Here is a 20540-nt window from a genome sequence, read left to right on the forward strand (position 1 = left end):
TATACACACACACACTTTTATACACACATACACACTCATACATACTTTTATACACACACTTTTATACACACACACACACACACACACACACACATACACACTCACACACATACACACTCACACATACTTTTATACACGTACTTGAGCTTGCCCTTCTCTGACCAGTGTCCATCATTTTCCCCAACCCCACCTGGTCTCAACTGTTCTTTAAAGACTCAAGGACGACTTGGCTTAAGTATGCCAAAACCCAAATGCAGAGCAGCTTGGTCAGGCAGATGGAAGAAGGAGCTCTCCAGGCCACTCCCCTACAGGTCTGTATCCTGACCCCACGTTCTCTCCCGCAGCAAAGACCAACACAAGACCAGAGGGTAAGACACATGCTTTATGCCTGCAGGTGGTCAGGGAGATATTAGCAGGGACCCGGCATGTAACTGTCACACCCAGAAGTGATCCAGGTAGAACCAGGAGGCTTTGTCCAGACTCAGGAGGTAGTCTAGGAGGGCTTCCTGGAGCAGATAACAATGAAGGAGTCTTCCAGGCAGGCCTCAGTGGTAGTGCTCATGGCAGGGGCCAGTGCTGAGGACTCTGATCCCAGTCTCCTGAGTTTCAGAGCATCATTTCAATGCACATATGGTTAGGTTGTTCCTCAGGTGGAGACAGCTGAGTTGTTCTTGATCCCTCTTCCCAGCAGTACACAGAAAGTCAAAAGAGGTCACCTGACGGAGCTGCTCTGAGTCAGGAGCCATGTCCAGGGAGCACAGGCCCTTACACCAGGAGGCCACAGCAAAGCAGGGTGAAGCAAACCCAGGCACCAGAGGAGGGTGCAGGGAAGTTCTGACCTCATGGCAGACAGGTCAGAGCCCAGCAGATGTGGCCAGCCCAGCCTCCCCACCTAGACGGCCAGGGCCTGTGCCAGCGCCTTCCTCTCCTGTTCACCTGGCGCTCCTGGAGTTCCTCTGTTTGCTCATGGCTGTGAGCATCTGGCTGATGTAGGAAGTCAGGAGATCATCCATTTTGTAGCCCTGGAACCAGGGGTGAGGAAGTAATCAGGGCCCACGGAGGAACGTGCCCGCCCCTCACACACATGACTCTTAGGACGCTGGCCACTGTGCAGAAACAAAGCAACTCTGTCCCCATCGACACACTTGAGGGGCTGGGTTCATCTTGCCGTTGTGAGCCCCGGGCTCATGGTCCCTGTAATTCTGGACGCCCCCCTCCAGGAGTGACTGCGAACACGACCAGTTAAGCAGCACTGGGAAGTGTGGGCTCCTCTAGGAGGAGGTCTCATTGCTAACAGCTCCTCTGCTACACTCGGGCCCACAGCCCACGTGCACCTGCTCAATCTCCAGACACTAAAACAGCAGCTGAATGAGGGATCTGTTCCTCCACCCCAGAATGAGCACTTTCCCCAGACTAGCCTCCAAACAGACCCAACCAGGATAGGTAGGGACCCAGGCCAAGCACTAGGAAGCGCGCTCACCAGTGATGTCTCACAGAGCAGTTTGCTCCCACGGACCAGGTTCCCAATGGTGATGTGGAAGTAGGTGTTGCCGCTGCTCCAGTTGGAGATCTTGGTGAAGGGGTGAGTAGTCAGAATGTCCTGGGGGAGCAGGAGGGCACACAGCTGCAGAGCACGGCCCTCTGGCTTCAGTAACCCCTGCTCCAGCCTGCACACACACACACACACACACACACACACACACACACACACACACACCCGCACAGAAGTCTGGGCCCTCACACGAGGAAAGGAACAAGAGGGAGGGAGAAGCCAGCTGTGTGTGCAGCTGCCAGGGAGCTTCCCCTCCATGCCTTGCCTTGGACACCCAAGGAAGCCCTGGAGGCTGTTGGGTGCTTAGGGCCCAATACAGCAACTTAGGTGGCCTGAGAGCACTGGCCACTGTTGGTCTGAATGAGATAGCCCAGGTGAGTTTAAGGAGAAAGTGGGACAGAGAAGAGAACAGAAAAGAACCTTGGAAGGACACAGTATACTTGGAATGTGTAGAGCAGAAGCCCAAAGCTGTCTGCAAAAGGGTGACGAAGTCGGAGAGCCCATGTGAACATGCTGCCATGAAGCTAGTGGAAGATGACCGTCATCAGTGATTTTCACCAGCTATTCAGGAGCACAGCATCGGGGGACACAGTGGGACCGGCCTTTCTGGTGCATGAGCACAGCCACTCCTGCATCCGATGCACTATTTACCATCGTGACCGGATGGGCAGAGAACATTTTGGGAAGAGGCGGCAGCCTGTGGCATCCAGTGACACTGAGAAACTGAGCATTAAAAAGGCTTTGTGGAACTTAGCAAGAATTTGATGGTAAGTTGAAGGTTACAGTTTTGGTGGAGCAAATGAACAGGTCAATGGAGCAAGCACAGGCACCCAGGGGCTCTGCAGTGGATGAAAGGGCTTATGCCTGGGACCTTAGTTGGTCCCCCCACCCCGACCCTGCACACTCCTGCCCTGCTCACCTTGGTTCTGGGATCGATGAGGCTGACCCCGTACTTGTTAATGGCAATTAAGAGAATCTCAGGGAAGTTTGGTTCTGTAGTTTGCTAGCAAAGAAAACAGAGACCATCAGATGGCGGTTCAGAGCAAGACAGCAGTTTGGAGACAGGAGTCAAGCCAGCCTCGCCAGGACAAAATCAACCTGGCCTGCTGCCTGTGTGGAGCCAAAGGTACCAAGGCCCTCCCAGTCCTGCCGTGACCTCCTGGTTTCTGCCTCTGCCCACAGCTCACGGGTCCCCAGCAGAGGTCCCACTCTTTCCCTCTTGCTCTCCTGGGAGGTTTTGCTATGTCCTTTCTCTCAATCCAAAAGTTTCCCAGTGGCCAGAGCAGCCATATGGTGCTCTTGTCCCAGCCCCAAACCTCCAGGGCCCATTGTCCCCCGAGGAGACCCTGACCTTCACCTGTTCTCACCACCCTCAGCCATACTTAACCTTCCTCATTTCCTGCCCAGATCTGAGCTCTCAGGCCTGTGGGCTCTGTCTACACAGGGCCCTTGGCAGAGGAGTTCCTGGAAAGCCCAGCATCACCTGCTCCAGGAAGCCACCCTAGACTACCTCCTCACTCCAGGCACAGCCTCCTCCTCACCCCGGGCACAGCCTCCTCCTCACCCCGGGAACAGCCTCCTCCTCACCCCGGGAACAGCCTCCTCCTCACCCCAGGAACAGCTTCCTCCTCACCCCAGGAACAGCTTCCTCCTCACCCCGGGCACAGCCTCCTCCTCACCCCAGGAACAGCCTCCTCCTCACCCCGGGCACAGCCTCCTCCTCACCCCAGGAACAGCCTCCTCCTCCTCACCCCGGGAACAGCCTCCTCCTCACCCCGGGCACAGCCTCCTCCTCACCCCAGGAACAGCCTCCTCCTCACCCCGGGCACAGCCTCCAGATCTGCTACCTCACGAGGCCCCACTATTACAGTACAAGCCACCCTTCATCACTCCAGCCTATATGTATGACCATCTCTCTTGTTGGGCCAAGCTTCTGGTCCTTCCTAGTGGGTCAAATTAAGGCAGCTTCTCCTGTCTGTGCCAGATGTTCAAGGCAATCACTGCCACCTTCTTTCCAGTCTCTGCTGTCTCACCCCACCCCTTTGCACCTTCCTGCCCTCTGAAGATCTCCCGAAGACATACCTTCACCTCGAAGAAGGCTGAGCCAAAGGTGGGCCACTTGAAGATGAGCTTCAGGAAGGCTAGCTTGGCCTCCTCTTTGGACTTCCCTGCATGCTTGTTGAAGTAGGCGACGATGGACTGTGGGGGAAGTGAGTCAGGTGCACCCCTCACAGCTCTGCTTCTGCCTGTCTACACTGTCAGACCCAGGCGTGGGATAGACAGTGTTGCCAACTACCGTGGTCCCCACTTAACACAGCCAACTGGCTCCTGACCCACCCCATGCAGACGATCCGGAGGGTGTCAGTGAAATTCAGGCCACCTACAAATCAGGATGGGACAAACTAATACCACAGGACCATGAAGTCCTTTGGGTGGGGACCAGAGAAGGAAGCAAACAGAGATGGAACAAAGGGTGCCCTCATCACAGGAGGGGCATTCCCCTTAGCTGCTGGCCAGTACTTGACTCCTGGGATACCCAAGGTCCCACTCTGGGAGGCCCCATTCCCACTGCTCTCCTGTGTTTACCCGCTTCCAGTCATCAGGTGAGACCTGCCGGATGAGGTCCTGGGGCACCAGCTCCCTTAGCAACTTGGGGATGCTAGGGAAGTAGGACTTGTCCTCCTCAAACTTGACCCTGTAGATGAGTGCACCCAGCTGCAGCACCTCCTCCCGAGTGCACTTGTGGTAGCCGCGGAGATACTTGGGCAACTCCTGGCAGAAACAGAGCAGGTGGCAGGCGTGGCCAAGCCAGAAGAGGGGCTCCTGGAGTCCCCCCACATTCGGGCCCAGCACGGCCTCTGCCTCAGCTGACCCTGCTGCCTCACAGGAGATGCACAGGACAGGAAAGATGCTTCACAGTCTTAACCCCTGGTAGTTTGAAAGCAGAGCCATGATGGAGCATTGCCTACTGCCCTTCCTAGAGCCAGCGAGCTGGACTCGCGGATGAACCTGAGGCAATTCCACATCCCTCCTCTCCTGGACCAGGCACCCCGGGTTTGAATGAGGGCAGTCCTTGCTCCCAGATCATCATGCTGGGCACCCCAGCAGCCACCATCCCCTTCTCCACCTCCCAGGAACCCTGGTTTGTTTCTCACTCAAGGCTAAGCAGGCTGCAGCCCAGCGCAGAGCACTGAGCTGCAGTCACACAGAGTGGGAGCCCAGTTCCACCAACTGTGTGAGCCCAAATGTATCACTCGGATTCTCTGTTCCTCCAAAATAGGAACGTGCTGATTTTAAGGGGTTAAATGGAAGGGCAGAAGGAATGGAAGGCAGCCGCTTTGCCTGTGAGTGTCCCTCCAGGTTTTCTGTCTGACAGTGTCTACAGAGCCCCAGAGGGCTTGGATGGACTCAACCACACCAGCAAACGTCTGCATCTGGAGGATTCAGAGCATGGAGCAGCCTGAGCTAGCAAGGACAAGGCCCTCAGGAGAGGACTCAGCAAGCCTTCAGGACTGGAAGAGGATGAGACAGGGTCTGAGTTCATACAACTGTCTGGAGACTCAGTGGTCTCAACAGGTGGCCTTTTGAAGCAGCGGCTATAAGCCTTGTCTGTCAAAGGCACTCTCTAGCCTCACATGGAAGCCACCAGGCCAGTGACCCGTGAAGCAGAGGGAACGGAGGTCACAGTGCAGAGGTCACAGTGCAGCTCACCTGGTAATAGTGGAAGATGGAGTCGGCCATGGGGTCCTTGCCTGGCACTGTGGTGGTCCACAGCTTCTTCATGAAGAACACCTGGTAGGTGAGCGAGGGCACGATCCCTGTGGCACAGGGCAGCTGGTCACATGGAGTCTCAGCAGAAAAGGCTCCTTGACTCTACCAGCCTGGAACCAGCCCCAGAGGAGTCCCTTACGTGGCTAACCAGTGGGCTTTGCAGCCTGGCCCAGAGCCAGCATGTCCCTGTGTCCATGCCTCTAGCATGGCAGAGCCCAGCCCCTTACCATCCTTGATGGGTCGTGCCTTCTTTATCCAGTCTGTGAGGTGTCGAACAAAGTCGAAGAAGAAGTCATTCTCAGGGACACTGATGACCTGGGGATGAAGCCATTGCAGCCCTTCGGCGTTGGTTCTGATTTGCCCACCCATATTCCTGTCAGCTACTTCTCGGAAAAGACTCCACTCCTGGCCAGCGGGGCTCAGTGTGTCAATCCCACCCACACTACCTGTGCCTAGTCAGCATCTCTGGAACGCCAGCCTCCTGCCTGGAACGGCATCATCCCACCTAGTGCCTGGCACACCAGAAACTGCCCAGGCCCAAAGCAACATGGCCAAGAACAAGATCTAGTCTCAGCCTCAACTGTCTCTGGCATCTGTGTCCAGCTCCTCCCACAGGCTCTGGACCAAGGATCTGGTAGACATTGTCTCTAGGTCCCCATGTTTGACACAGCAACAGTCACAAGGTGAGACAGAATGAACACACAGAGCTGTCAGTGATCAGTAGAAGGGGACATCCAGTTCTCAGGATGCTCAAGGAAGCCTTCCTTTGGGAGGCATTACAGCTGAATTATGAGACCTTTAGGGAGAGCACACCTGGGTCTGGGTCCTGCTGTGTGACCATGGATAAGTTACCTAACCTCTCTGACGAAGCAGGAACAGGCATTCTACCCTCTGAAGGTTAATTCAAGGGTGAATTTGCTGAGGGGACAAAGTCAGTGAGCCCTGTGAGTCCAGAGCACGGGGCACCTGGGCATGTGACTCTCAGAAGTTTTGCAGCTGTGTGTAGTGCCTCAGAGGACAGAGCTTTAGGGGCAGCTGTGCCGTGTAAGGGGAGCTTTCTTGCCGTGCAAGAAGGAGGTGGGCAGCTGATACTCCATGCACCTGCCTCCTTCCTCCTCTCCGCCCCATGTAGGTTCTGGGGGCCCCAGGAAGTCTCCAAAAGTTGGGCAGACCCACCTTGTCCGCGATTTTGACAAAAAGGCTGAATCCCTCGGAAGACTTGAGGAGCAGCCGGCTGGCGATGTTCTGACAGAAGTCCTTGGCCTTGGTGCTGGACTCCACCTCAAAAGCCTAGGGGTAGCACTCACTTGACTTCTGCGGGGCCCTTCCCCCATCTCCTCCTACCCGCACTCTTCCAAGACCCCTGGTGGATCCAGAGCTAAAGGCCGCTCCCACCTGGGTCTTCCCAGATCCCATTGTCGCTGGCCCGGCCAGCAGGACCAGGCCTGGCGCTGTCCCTCCAGGTCCAGGCCTGGATAGTGAGAACAGAGGCAGGAACTCACAGGCAGTATGTGTGTCTGTGTGTGTGTGTGTGTGGGGGGGGGCAGCTTGAAAAGGGAAAAGCAGCCCAGACTGTAAGAAGATGTGAGAGGGGTGAAGTGTGAGGGAGAGGGGAGAGAGGATTCTGGGAAATTTCTGAGTTTGCCACAGAACCTCCTGTGGCATCTCTGAGTCTCCAGGATCCAAGTTAAGATGTCACACTCAGAACAGGAAGCCTGACTGTGGGGGCAGAGGGGTGTCTGTCTGTCGGCTTTTGATCAAGTCCTGGCTCTACCCGCGGGCAAGAGAATGAGAGGTTAAGGTGCTGGGTTGTGTTAGAGACGCCATGTGCAGGCTGAGGAAGCTTGACGCTGTTTGGGGGTCAGACCCACGGGCAGGGCCCCTCACCTCATCAGTGTCATCGGGGAAGTAGACCTTGTGGAAAATCTGGGTAGTCTTGTGCTGGATGGCCTCCACCTCCACCAGATGTGGAGGGTACTTCCGGGACCCGTTTCTGAAACACGGAGGGAGAGGGAAGGGTAAACATGTCCATCAGGCTGGGGATGAGAGGAAACGAGAGACCGGCCCCAGGCGGAACCCCGTCTTCCCATCCCAGTAAGTGGGACGGTGACAGGGGAGGGAGCGAGAGCGAAGTCCACAGTGGGGCCCAGGGCCCACCTTCCCAGGCTTCCAGAAGGCTTAAGGCTCTCCAGGAGCAGCCGGGCTCCCCAGTGTGGCCAGCATGAGCGACAGCTGCTGCCACTGGGAAGCTGGGGAACTCAGGGACAGGCCCCACACTGAGTGCTCATGTCCTCACCCCCAAGGGTTTGCCCTACAACTGGGTGTGGCCAGATGCGCCCCCCCACCCCCCACCCCCGCGCGCGCGCGCCTCGTGCTTGCCCCTCCCCCCACCTCAGCGCTTTCTGGAGCCGCTGCAGGCAGTCGAGGGCCAGAGGACAGTGCTTGCGGGACTGCAGGAACCGCTGCACGTGGGGCAGGAGGATGTTGCTGGGTGGGAAGAGGCCCGTGCACAGCCAGAGAAGTTCCCAGCCCCGCTCTTCGCTGTACCTGTGAGAGGAGGACCAGAGGGAGTTACGGGAACCTGTGCATCCCGGAGCTACGCCTTCTGTCCAGGGACCGGAAGACACGCATCCACGACAGCCAGACCCAAACAGAGCTACTCAGTGTGGCCGTGCGCCCGTGCCTGGCCGTAAAGTCACCAGTCCACGGCTGCTCAGCACTCGGTCTGGGCCAGCTGAGATGGCATCCTCACATCCCCAGGGACGTGGAAGTAAGTGCGGTGTATCGGCTCACTGAGCTCCTAAACTCTGTGCTGTTGAGCCAGGGCCCCCTACACCGTCAGGCACCCTTGGTTCACTGGACCTGATGGAGTTAGGACGTTTGGAGGGCTCTGTACAAGGCGGTATTAAGGTTGGCTTTGAGAGCGAGACAAATTCTGACACACAGAGATGAAAGGTGACCCTGCCCAGGGGAAGGCCTGGCACTGGGAGGAGATCTGATGCGTTCGCTTCCAGGGTGGACCTTGCAGAAACGCAGAGTGCAAAGAGAGGAGACTGTTCGCCATTCTGGTGCAGATGGAGATGCTATTCCAGTCCCAGAACTAGGCTGTCACTACCTCAGGGCGGTCTAGACTTGGATCAAGGTCTCTGCTGCCTCCGAAGGGGAGCAAGGCCAGTATTTCAGAAAGTAGATCACACTAAGCCCCAGCTGCAACCTGTCTTCGTGCGTCCTGGCCCCACTGCAGAGAATTCTGCACTTCACACACAGGCCAGACCATCTAGAGACGGACCCCTAGTGACACATGGTGTCTTACATGGACAGCTAGTCCCAAAAAGAAACAGCGTGGACTACAAAACTCAGCTCTCGGCAAAATGACGAGTGTCCAGCTAGGCATCTGATGTGAGGCAGGCGCAGGCGTTTCATAGGGTAAGGCCATGACTTTCCCGGGTATGAGTCCTTTGGGAACTCGGCCACTGTCACCTTGCAGTGTTTCTGTAAACTTTCCCTTGCCTATTCTGTCTTGGTAAATTCTTTCACCCACCTCTATCACTGGCCTCTTAGAAGCCACCCGACACAGCATTTGGGTGGGTGGCCTATATGGGGGGCGGGAGGGAGGGGGTCAAGCCTTGCTTCGTACACAATTGCAAGGCTTCCCCTCCCCCCACCCTTCTTCCCACATTGCCACAGTTGCTGCTCTCCCGAGCAGGGAGTGACAAGTGTAGACTGTGTTTACCTCGGCAGGCAGTCTACAGTGCCTGCTCCTGTCCAGCCTTCCAGATCCGCCCTGCTCACAGACACCCAGGTTTTTCTCTACTCCTGAACATCAAGTCCCCCGCCCCCTCAGGACTGATTCATGGCCAGGATCAGCTTGTGAGTTTCCCTGTTGGGGCTGCTCCAGCGTGTGGGTTTGGCTTTGGAGTGAGGCTGAGTTCTTCTTCCAGGAGTCAGAAAGACGCCCTGGTTTGTCACCGGACCCTGCATTGCAGGAGGAATGTCACTCGGGCCTCACTGGACCCAGCCCTCCCTGATCCTTCCCTGTGGGCAGCTCTGCTCCCCCTCCCCTTCCCACTCCCCTCTCTTTTCCCTTCTTCTCTCCCTGAGGAGCTTTCTCCTCATGGTCACTCAGGAACTCCATATAAGGAACTCATGGAGCAATTAAAGCCACCGCCACTCCCTCAGAGAACATTCCCTCCTCAGAAGGAATCTTTCTCCTTCACAAGGTGGCTATCAGGGACCTCTGCATCACCTTGGTAAACATCACTTCCCCACATCAGATCTGTCCCAAATACCGTCTAAAGAGCCATCATTTGCTCAAAATCCTTTACCTTCCCTAAGGAAATCAAAGGGTCCATTATGGCTTTGGCCTAACCTGGCAAACATTTATCACCCTAACAACGACTTTCTGCGTGTCTATGGAGAGTTACCTGCCTTAACTCTTAACAGTTATGTGTCTGGCTCAGCTGATGAGGCCCAGGCTCTTAACTCAGTCACAACCAGCTCAGCTTCCGCCGTGGCACCTGATACAGACTGAACTGCTCAAATCAGGCCACCACTGAGAAGACAATGGGGAAGGAGCTGCTGGGACTGTGTATTCACTTGTCTAACAGAACGATGACAAAGGTCATTTTCAAGTATCTTAACCCTGACAAGATGCCGGAGGTAACACAGGGATCATCCTAGAACCTCACCATCCTCAACTTAGGCTAGCAGAAACCATTTGCAAGTATTCTAGTCTGGACCCCAAGGGCCACAACCATCTACAAAAGCTAGACCAGGAACCCAAGACTCCTTACCCTCACGTTACCAAACACACCCTTCGAGATGTTTAATAACCAAAAAGGGACCTCAAGAGCCAGAAAGTGTGGTGGTATTGTATTTCCCAAAATATTGTGCATCCTAATAAACTTATCTGGGGTCAGAGACAGAACAGCCACAATATTAAACATAGAACTTAGGCAGTGGTAGCACATGCCTTTAATCCTAGCATTCCAGAGGCAGAAATCCATCAGTTCAAGGATACAGACAGGCATGGTGATTCACGCCTTTAATCTCAGAAAGCGAGCCTTTAATCCCAGGGAGTGGTGGTAGAAAGCAGAAAGGTATATAAGGCGTGAAGACCAGAAACTAGAACCTTTTGGCTGGTTAAGCATTTGGCTGGTTAAGCTTTCAGGCTTCTAGCAGCACAGTTCAGCTGAGAGCCACTCAGATATGAGGACACAGAGCCTTCCAGTCTGAGGAAACAAGACCAGCTGAGGAATTGGTCAGGTGAGGTAGCTGTGGCTTGTTCTGTCTCTCTGACCTTCCAGCATTCACTCCAATAACTGGCGCCAGGTTTGATTTTATTAATAAGACTCTTTAAGATCCCTGCTACAAGAAAGGTCACACTGGACATGAAAGGCATGAATGACCAACTCACTTATTCCCTGCCCACCTCAAAAAGATTTGAGAGCTCCATTCAGAACGTATGCCTGCGTGTTTTCAGTGCATGGGGACTTTGTGTGAATGCTCCTTTTCTGCTGGCATTGTGACAACTAGGACATTTCAGTGTACCCAAAGCCACCAGGCTATAAGTCTTCCCTAGGACTATGTCTAAAATGCAGATTGGGGACCCTGCAGAAGCAATAACATCTCCCCCTCTCTCTCTTGAGAAAGGGGACAATCCATCCTCCATCTAAGGATCTCACACTCAGGACAAACCTGAAAAGGGACAAGTGGCCTTGATTTTGCTCCTAGACTTGAAGTACTCAGTGAAACGAGATGTCCCTCTCCCTCAGAGGACCAGAGTCCCTGACACTACCTGGGTTCCCATGTAGTTCTATCGATAAACTTCAAATAACCCTAGAAGTGGCAGAGGCCCAGATGACAATTGTTGGAGGTATAGAGCGACTTTCTCTGCCCTGAACACCCTTTTGGTTTGACGTTCCAGCTCAAATCCTCACTGGTTCTAATGGCAAGCCCCAGTCAGTCTACTGTGTGCCCTTCTTAACATGTATGACGCATAAATGCGTTTTCATCCATTCCCTCGTGGTTCTTCCTAGCTGCCCTATTTCCTTCCTAGCTAGGGACTTCGTGTTTAAACTCTAGACTCACCTAAGACTTTTTGAGATCCTTATCCTAACAGTACCTGTCCTGTCATGTCCCTAAAGAAGCTCCCTATAATCTCGACTAGCCTCATAGTCCAAGTTCCCCACATAGGCTGGGATGTCCCCCTCATGACACTAGCAGCCACTTCTGTTAGAACAATAGCACTTTCGACTCTCAATGACTTTCATTAAAAGAAAGTCCCAACAGCCTTAAAAGCTTCATGTAGACTCCCATTTATAAGTTGACACACATTATGCAACACCCCTATCGGCATTTAAAGTCAGATGGGTCCTACAGAGTGGTTCCCAGTCTGCACTAGAAAGGGAGCCATAAATGAGGCTGTGGTCCCAATGCACACCATAGTTCCCAAGTCCTTACACTCTCTTGGAACAGGCAGCCTGCAACCCCTCCTGGGTAACACTGTTAGACCTTAAGGGTATTTCCTTTCTCATCCCACCCACCCAGACCCTCCATTCTGATTTGCTTTCAAATGACAAGACCCCTTCACCCAAGTTATTCAATAGCTTACCTGGACTGCCTTACCTCAGAGGCTCTGGGATAGTCCCAACTTTTTTGGACAGGCTTTAACCAAAAGGCCTGCCATCCCTTAAATCTATGCTTTGGGAGCTGACAATTTATTAAACTGTAGCCCACACAAAGCCACTGCAGATCAAAACACTGTCCTTACTCTTCAAAAACTAGCTTTATGTGGCTACGAGACTTCTTCAAAGACCAAATCTCCTTTCAACAGGGCCACTGCCTTACCTGAACTCCAGGCACAGGAGCCTCCCCATCAGCACTGGGACCTCATTTTGACAGAATTCTAACCACAAAACAACAACTAATGACCTTCCTATGGAATCTACAGCTGTGTGAGCTAAACCTCCCTGTGAGTCTTGAGGGGACCAGAGAGGGGGCTACTCAACTGGACCCCTGAGATGGCGTGAGTGCTGGACCCCCAAACACAGGCACTTAACCTCTGCTCCAGCCTTAGATCTCCCTGACCTTACTAAAGTCTTTTATCCATATGCATGTGGGCAAAAGGTACTCTTTCTTCCCAGGTTTTAACTTGGGCACTGGGGCCTTCACAATGCTGCTGTTCGTCTTTGCAAAATCATTAGATCTGGAGGCACGAGGCGGGCCCTTCGCCTAAAGAAGCTGGCAATTGTGACTGTCTTGGTTAGAAGGCCTCTGTATCAACCCTGGGACAGAGCGTGATGGCTTTTCACTAGGGTGTGACCCCCTCTGGGAAGTCTTCCCCTACCATCTTGCAGCATATGCCAATAAATCTTGTTTTCTGGTCTTGGTAAGGACTTTTCTCCTACCTGGGTTGCAGGCCCTAAGCGCCAGCTCACAGAGAGTGGAAGATGAGGCTGAGCCAGGGAGCCAGGGAGCCAGGGAGAGCTCTCCATAGTCTCTGAGTGAGCTTGGGTCTGACTCTTCACTCCTACCTCAGGCTGGCCCAGTAAAGAAGCGAAGAAGGAGGGGTCTCCTGTAGGCCCAATGCTCCCAGCCCAGGAGCCTCTTCAGACGGACCAATGGGCTGACAGCCACCTCAGCCCATGTCGGGACAGATGTCGGGAATGGCCGCTGGGAGGGCTGGGCTGCGGACTTGGAGGACTACTCTTAGGAATGCCCATTCTTGGTTCTTGACAGGTGGACCTTGGGCCCCAGGCCAGGCTGATGAGGACGGCCTCATCTGCCTCAGGAGGTGTCTGCTCACCTGATGTGATTGTCAGTCAGCTGCTTTAGAATCTGCACGTAGGCCTCATCTTTGAGGGGTTCAGCCTTCAGTGCCCCCTCAAAGATTTGATCGGTGAGCTCATTGACGGAGCGCGTCCTCTTAGATGGGTAGTCACCCATGTACTTGAGTACAGGTGGGAGGTGGTTAAGGAAGTTCTTGTGGCTGAAGGGGATACACTGGCCTAGGAAGGAGGGGACCAGACTCTCTCTACCCTGGAACTCAAGTCTCTGAGTTACAGAGTAGATATGGCCTGCTCACCACCTCTCTTCCCTTCCTCATCATGGCCACCCTTCCTCAAGCCCTTCATCCCAAGTGTTCAAGGCAGCCAGAAAACCTTGTCCAATCACCCATCTGACTGTGCCTCCCCTGCTCAGCAGCTCCCCTGTTCATGGGTCACAGACTAATCTGGTGCTGTGTGTGTATTTGAGTGTGTGTGTGTGTGTGTGTGTGTGTGTGTGTGTGTGTGTGTGTGTGTTGCTGGGGATTCACCCCAGAGCCTGGCCTGCTAGGCAAGCACTATACCACCCAGTTATATCTCTAGCAACCATAGCTTTTGAACAGGGCCTGGGAACCTTTCCTTCGCATATATCTGCCCTCCAGATGTGTTAAATTATCGTGTGCTCTTGAAATCGCCCTGCTGATTTGCCTCGGGGCCTTTGTGTGTGCCACACCCCCCTCAGGAAAACCTTCTCTATAGGCTGGGCCAGGCCACTTCCTGGGCCAGCACCACGACCACAGATTCTGGCCAGCATGGCATCCTTATGAGGCCAGGGGCTGGCTCTGGTCACACCTTTGTCTCTGTGCCTGTCCCAGCACAGGACAAAATGCTTGTATTTCAACACAATGAAAAGATCCGAGGAGGTGGTGAGTGAGGCTGCCCCTTGCCTACTGTGAATTGCCGTGTACAGGGTGTTCCGTCTGTCCCCAGGACCCAGCCAGCTCTGTGGAGAAAAGTCTTGCCATGCTTCGCCTTAAGTGCCCTCCCTGCAGCCCCCGCCCCCACCCGGCAGTGGATATCTATGAAGGCTGTGCAGGCTTCCTGGGAGAGCTCCTCACTGCCCAGGATCTTCTTGAGCAGGGCTTGCTTGAGTGGTTCTCGTGTGTGACTCCACAGCCGGTCCTTACCGCGGGCCTTGGACACCATGACGCGGCTCAGCGTGTGCTTGGGTGGGGGCCTGTTCAGGTGCAGAGATGCTCAGCACCCACCCCACCACAGGAAGCTGGAGAGAGAGGCCCTGGTTGGTGAGAGCCCCTCCCCCACTTGCTCTTTCCCATGTCTTCCCTATGCCACCTCCCCTGGGAGCCTCTCTGCACGGCTCCCAGGCACCCCCAGCCTGAGCTGAGCACCCAAAGCCACAGCATCCATCTTCCTGCCCAGCCTCCGCTCCAGGCCGCACAGGAACCACCCAGAGGAAGGAAGGATGAGATGAGACCACACGAGGGGGCTCATTCCGGACAACAGAAACTGTCTAGGCTGCCCCTGACCTGGCCCTGCTCACAGGTGGGGGCATCGCAAAGTGGGCCATTCTTGCCCCAGACCTGCCGCCCCCCAACATCACCTGAAGTAGTCATAGGAGAACTCCTCCAGCGTGTAGGGCTTGGTGCGCACCTCTGGCTCTGCCGTGCGCAGCTGCAAGAGCCGGACAACATCCTGCCTCTGGTCTGGGGTCATGGTGACCAAGGCCTAGGGGGGCATGAGACAGGGAGTTCATGTCTACCATGGGATATGGTAAAGCTGGAGCCTTCCAGAACAGGGCAGAGAGACTTGGTCTCCATGGGGGGCAGACACCAAGCCTTTTCTTTTTCTTTTCTTCCCATGCCTACATTTCTTGTGTCTCAAGCATCCTGGACTCAGAACAGCTCAGTCTCATGGAGCTGTGGTCCAGAAAAAAAAGACCCTCGCCCAGCTGTGGCCCCATTTCCCTTCAGATATAGTGACAATGATCCCCCAACCCTACCCCTAGGCCCCTCCTCAACTGATAAAAGTTTGGTAGATACCCATACATTAAGTCTGTGGTCCCCTAAGACCCCAGGGCCATCTACACAGAAGATACAAATCATTGGTGCGTTCTAATCCTTCATTCTCATCACCAGATGTCGGGAGAGTAAGGAGGGCCCAGGGGAGACTGCCAGGGCAGGTCACATACCACAATCTCCCGTGGTGGCAGGGTGACGGTGGGCATGACGTATACACAGTCAGTGGGGAAGTCCCCACGCTGCTTGGTCCTCTCGTTGATGCCCCCGGCCCAGCCTGAGTTCATGACCTGCTCGCCGGTGTCATGGTCCAGAATGATGAGGTCTCCCTTGGCGAAGCTGAGGAAGCCCGACTCCTCACCAGCTTTGAAGCAGGGGTGATCGGGTCCACATAGGGGTGGAAAAATGGGGCTGGGTTGGAACATCTTCCTTTGGGCTGATAGTCTATAACCGGCCGCTCCTCACAGAAGCCCTGAGGCTCTATCCCTGCTGCTACTCGGCATATTCTTCCGGCAAACCCCACACCCAGTTCTAGCCACCAGAGGGGGTCCCCCTCCTCCTCAAAGCTCATCTCATCTCCTTCCTCCTCACTTCTGGCCTTGCTCCTCCCTTGTTTTTTTTTTTTTTTTGTTGTGTTTTTTTGTTTTTTTTTTTAATCAGGCCAATGCAACTGTAGTTTTGGACACATGGACTTTCTCCTGCCGCTGCGCATGGGTCTCCTCCGCCCTCTGCCTCAGAGCCCTGCTCACTGATGCGTCCCCCCTGGGCCAGGCTGCATGGAGAGTCCGACCCCCAAGTTCCCATAGCCTTTGCCACTGTCACCACGCTATCTCGGGGCCACTGCTGTTTCCGCTCCCCCCCCCACACCCCCCGCCACGAGTCTGGGCTCCATATTGCTCAGCAGGGGTGCCACTGTATTCTCAGGTACGGAGGACCCATATGACTTGGAGCCATTGGTAGGAGGTAAGTTACAGTCCTAGAAGAAGGGGAAGGGGCAGTGTGCCATGGACCGCAGGGAAAGGCAGCTCTGCCTGGGGCCTGGTGTCTAGAAAAGATGATAACAAGGCACCAGGCACCCGCCATATGGTGAGGGTCGGGCCAGTTGTGCAGCGTGCCCACCACCTCTGAGCACCCACATCACTGGTCACTCACCAGGGTTGGGGTTGTCCTGTAGTGCCACCACATACTTAGACCTCTTCCGGAGTCCCTCCAGAAACGTGACCACCAGGTCACGGATGTCCTCGGCATTGCTAGATGTGAAGGTGTACTCGTCCCCTTTGATGGTGGCCAGTGTGAAGCTGGGGGCCATCAGTTTCGCTCCCCTACAGGACCAACACGAAGAACAGGGTCCAGCCGGGGTCAGCCCTGCCCAGCCTGAGTGACAAGTAGCACAGCCCAGGTCAGAGCAGCCCAGCGAGAGCAAGATGCGGCACTCCCTGAAGGGGACCAAGGCCAGCCTGTCAGAGTGGCCCAGACACCCGACAGTGCCCTGACCAGGCAAGGCCTGGCCCACTGAGGCAGACATAGCCATGACTACAGTCAGGTCTGGTCCAGAAGTGTCCACTCTGGTCCAGTGCACTGCTCATTGCCTATCTGTGTCCTTATTTACCCTTGAAGGCTCAGCCTAGATGCCTCTTCCACCAGGAAGTCCTCCCTGTACTCATCGTATCTGAGATGCATTCCCACTGACCCCAGACAGATGCTCTGGACTGCACTACACAATGGAAAGTAGCTATTCCAGAACCCCACCATCCTCTCCGTGCTTCTCAGCTGGCAAAGCTCCCCATTGGTAACACTGATTGCGTCCCAACCCCCAGGTGCTGCACCCTCTCTCCCATCACTGTGTCTGGGCCCTGGCAGCCATCCCCACCTACTGCTGGACACAGCCATGATCTCTGGGAAGGACAGCTCCAGAAGCACCTGCTCCTGCTCATCCACGAAGTAGACACCCGTCCAGTTGACAGCCACAATGACGTCACTCTTGGGGAGGGGAGGGCCTGGGACAGTGACAGAGGCTCTGAAGGGGTGGCCTCCCTGATCTTGGGCCCAGCTCCTCCCTAATCCTCATGATGACAGGGAGATGTCTTTGGCAGGAGGGTCCTGATTCCTGGCTTACAAAGAGGGAGAGCGAGGCTAGCCATGGCTGCCTTACAAGGTGGCCACGAAGAGGTGGGAAGAGAAGGCTGCCTCCAGAGACGGTCTCAGTCCCCTTCCTCCCTCTGGTCCCTGTCCTGCACCAAGGTGAGATGTGGGGAGAAGTCACACACCTGAACCCCAGGGTTGCCTGTGGCTCTGACACCTGGCAATTCTGGGGAGCCCAGAATCAGCTCGGGGCTCACACGGAGCACATGCCCAGCAATGACCACAGAGGCAAGTAGAGCTGATGGGCCACGGGAACCAGACCAGCCGCAGTCACTTCTGCTCAGCCACGACCACCCAACCTCTGTTGGAAACAGCCCAACAGAACAGCCCTACTATAACCTGGCTACCCTTTTCTATGTATAGTGGGGGCCATGAGCATCACCTACTAGTCATTACCGACTGCACCCCCCCCCCAGAGTCCCTCAGCAGTAGGACCTCAGAACACTACACACCTACAGAAAGATAACCACCCTCCCTCGGCATGGCTGGGGTCACAGGCAGGGCTGAGAGATGGGCAGATACCTGAGAATTTGTAGGCTTCGTAAAACCTGGAGAAGAGCAAGGGCCACTTGAAGCGGGCATAGTTGACCACATCCTCTTTGACCTTCTGGGCGTCGGTTCTCCTCTGGGCATAAATTCCCTGCAAGGGACAGAGTGGGATAAAGATGAAAGGGCAATCAATGGGCAGGCTCTAGAACAAGCTAACCCTGTTCGGGGCTTCTGCTCCCATCAGCCCACAGTCACCCCTGCTGAACTGCCTCCTCCTATCCACCCAGCATTGGAGCTCTTACAAGTCTGTTTCTGTGCAGGTCCCAGGCGCAAAGGGGTGGGGGCGGGGGTGGGGGTAGGGGTGGGGGCGACATAGCTGCCGCCCTCAGGGACTTCCCAATGCTGCGGCCCAGCCAAGGGCTCTGGGGAGCCACTGGGAGGCCAGAGTCAGGCTCAGTGGGAGGCACCTGCTGTGTGGGGAGGCATGAGAGCAGAGAGAGGATGTGGCATCACGGCACAGAAAGCCAGGTCCCAAGAGTGGGTTTCTACAAGGCTGGATAAGCAGGTCGAGGAGTGAGCAGGGTCAGAGAATAAGAGAAGGATGAGCCTGGAGGTCAGGTCCATCAGCAAGAGCCGCTGCGATACTCCTGTCACGGAGCAAGCGTCAACGTTCCGTTTCCTGGAAGAACTCTAGGGTCCTGGAGCAGTATCGAGGGATCCAAATGAACACATGGCCTTGACAATAGAGAGACCCAGCCCCAGATAAAAATGCTATGCCAACCACATACAGTTCACCGACACCCACAGAGTGGCCAGTGTGATCTCAGGCCAAGGACAGTAAGCACTGGCTGAGAGTTTGATGCAACAAACTTAATCTCAAAGTGTTCAGGAAACAACCGTGTGTTCGTGTGTGGAGAGACAGCCACAAAGCAGAAGGTGGGTAGCCACCAGCAAGTCCAGGGGAAGCAAACACAGCAGCCGAGGGCCCTCAACTTGCAACTTCTCTGTATGGCTTCAGGATCTTCCTCCCCCTCTAAATCCTTGTGTCCGGGTCTTCTCATCCCAGGACGCACATTGGAAGATAAGGTCACTAAGAAGTGGTTAACATAGGCTCTCTCACAGGGCCCTAGCCCAACAGGCCATCTCCTCATGGGAAGAGGCCATTAAGTCTCAAGTGCATGTGACCACAGAGGGGATAATAAGGAGCAAGCGTGGGGGACCTCAGGGGAACCCAGACCAACAGCAAGCGCCCTGACTTCAGCCCCAAGCCCCACACCAACGAGGAAATGTCTGGGGTTCCCATGTGCAGTGTGGCCTCTTCCCACCTGCTGGAAAGTATCCACATTCACGTCTGTCTAGGGCCGAAGAGCCTGGGGCTCTGGAACACAAACTCAGAGGGGCTGTGATCCAGGGAAAGAGAACTCAGCTGTGGGTGCAAGAACAACATGTCTGCCCCACTCATGACTGTGTCCCTAAGGCCTGACTTCAAAGTAAAATGACTACTCCCACACCACCCAAAGCAGCCACACACACGTGCTTTGCTGGAAATAAATACTGGGGCAGCCGGGGAGGTAGAGATGCTGTCTGGGAGGCAAAGTGGACAGGCTTCCATAACCTGCCGGATGTCAAGGGAGCAAGAAGAGACGGCCAAGGAGAAGAGGTTTTTCTCCTGGGAGATGGAGGGATGCAGGAAGGAGACACTCCAGAGGATGGAGGGCCAGGCCTGGAGGAAACCCTTGTAGGGGCACTTAGGACCAGGAGGGCCTACAGGGAGCTGACCAGAGAAAGTGAGAGGGTAGGTGGAAGGTATCACAGGACAGCGGGGTGAGGGAGAGGGTATCTGTAGGGTATGAGAAACTGTATCCACGGGGACCTCCAGTAGCTTAGGCTAGACCTAGTCTGCTCTGATATGGCCGGGCCTTGGAGGAGAGAGGTGCTTGGATGCCTCGCCACAGCCCATGTCCACTACTGCTTTTTCTCTACTTCTGCAGGCCCCTTAGCTCCAGAGGGAACTTCCCATATCAGGTCACGGCCTGGGACTTCAAACAAGGAGCATGGCAGGAGCCAGTTCCCAGAGTTCCCGAGCAGAAAGGCACTGTAGATTTTAGGAAAAAGGAGGGTACAGTCCCTAGACAACCCCGTTATCAGCCCTGTGTGGTCACTCAGAAAGCACAGCATGGTAAGCAACTGGAGAGGTCACCCTCAGAATCCATGGCCCTGGGGATCCCTTAAGAGGCCAGAGGACCAGCTTTGAGCCTTCTGTGTCCCATGTACCCAGCCCAGAGGGAGTGACAGAAGACACATATGGATGATGTCCATGGCAGTGGGAGGGGTGAGGGCGGGAGACCCTGACCCTAGCAACCTCCCAGGCAGAAGACATCGGATGCCAACTGTGATGCCTTGGATGCTCAGTGCTCCTCCTCCTCTGAGCCCCTCCCTCTTCCTACCTTCTTGTGGGCAGCAATGGCCAGCTGTGCCCACTTCTCAAGAGTCTTCAGGGGCGTGATCTCGCGGTCAGGGATGTAAGTGGGCACGAGGCTCAGCAGACGCTCCAGAATCATCTCAGAACCATAGTCCACAAAGTACTGCTGGGAGGCCAGCTCAGCCAGGTCATCCTCCTGAGGAGGGGGCCTCAGTCAGAGCCCTGGGGATGCCCTGCCAGGCCCCCTCCCAGGCATGCCTCCAGTAGCTTGGGAACCCTGACCCTCAGGACCCTGTGCTCTCCATGTGTCACGTTCTTCTCTGCACAGGGCAGCTGTGAGATCCCAAAGCCCACAACCACAC

General features: G+C 55.1%; 1 protein-coding gene across 2 annotated transcripts in view; it reads right to left on the reverse strand.

The window, feature by feature from the left end:
- Positions 1-362: 362 nt before the first annotated feature.
- The window catches only part of Myo7a (myosin VIIA), a 73381-nt gene continuing 53203 nt past the window's right edge, over positions 363-20540 (reverse strand). For both annotated transcript variants that reach the window (XM_006979887.3, XM_042280167.2), the window contains 18 exons: positions 20204-20374; positions 17790-17907; positions 16996-17122; positions 16278-16447; positions 15299-15489; positions 14711-14835; positions 14169-14326; positions 13131-13284; positions 7715-7870; positions 7211-7316; positions 6500-6613; positions 5551-5638; positions 5264-5370; positions 4139-4324; positions 3635-3751; positions 2472-2555; positions 1481-1600; positions 363-1022 (listed from right to left, as the gene is read on the reverse strand). In XM_006979887.3, the coding sequence (XP_006979949.1) occupies positions 933-1022; positions 1481-1600; positions 2472-2555; positions 3635-3751; positions 4139-4324; positions 5264-5370; positions 5551-5638; positions 6500-6613; positions 7211-7316; positions 7715-7870; positions 13131-13284; positions 14169-14326; positions 14711-14835; positions 15299-15489; positions 16278-16447; positions 16996-17122; positions 17790-17907; positions 20204-20374 (2382 nt within the window). In that variant the 3' untranslated portion in view covers positions 363-932. The remainder of the gene's footprint in view (positions 1023-1480; positions 1601-2471; positions 2556-3634; positions 3752-4138; positions 4325-5263; positions 5371-5550; positions 5639-6499; positions 6614-7210; positions 7317-7714; positions 7871-13130; positions 13285-14168; positions 14327-14710; positions 14836-15298; positions 15490-16277; positions 16448-16995; positions 17123-17789; positions 17908-20203; positions 20375-20540) is intronic.

Source organism: Peromyscus maniculatus, chromosome 1, assembly GCF_049852395.1.
Source record: "Peromyscus maniculatus bairdii isolate BWxNUB_F1_BW_parent chromosome 1, HU_Pman_BW_mat_3.1, whole genome shotgun sequence".
In the NCBI taxonomy this organism is placed as follows: Eukaryota; Metazoa; Chordata; class Mammalia; order Rodentia; family Cricetidae; genus Peromyscus; species Peromyscus maniculatus.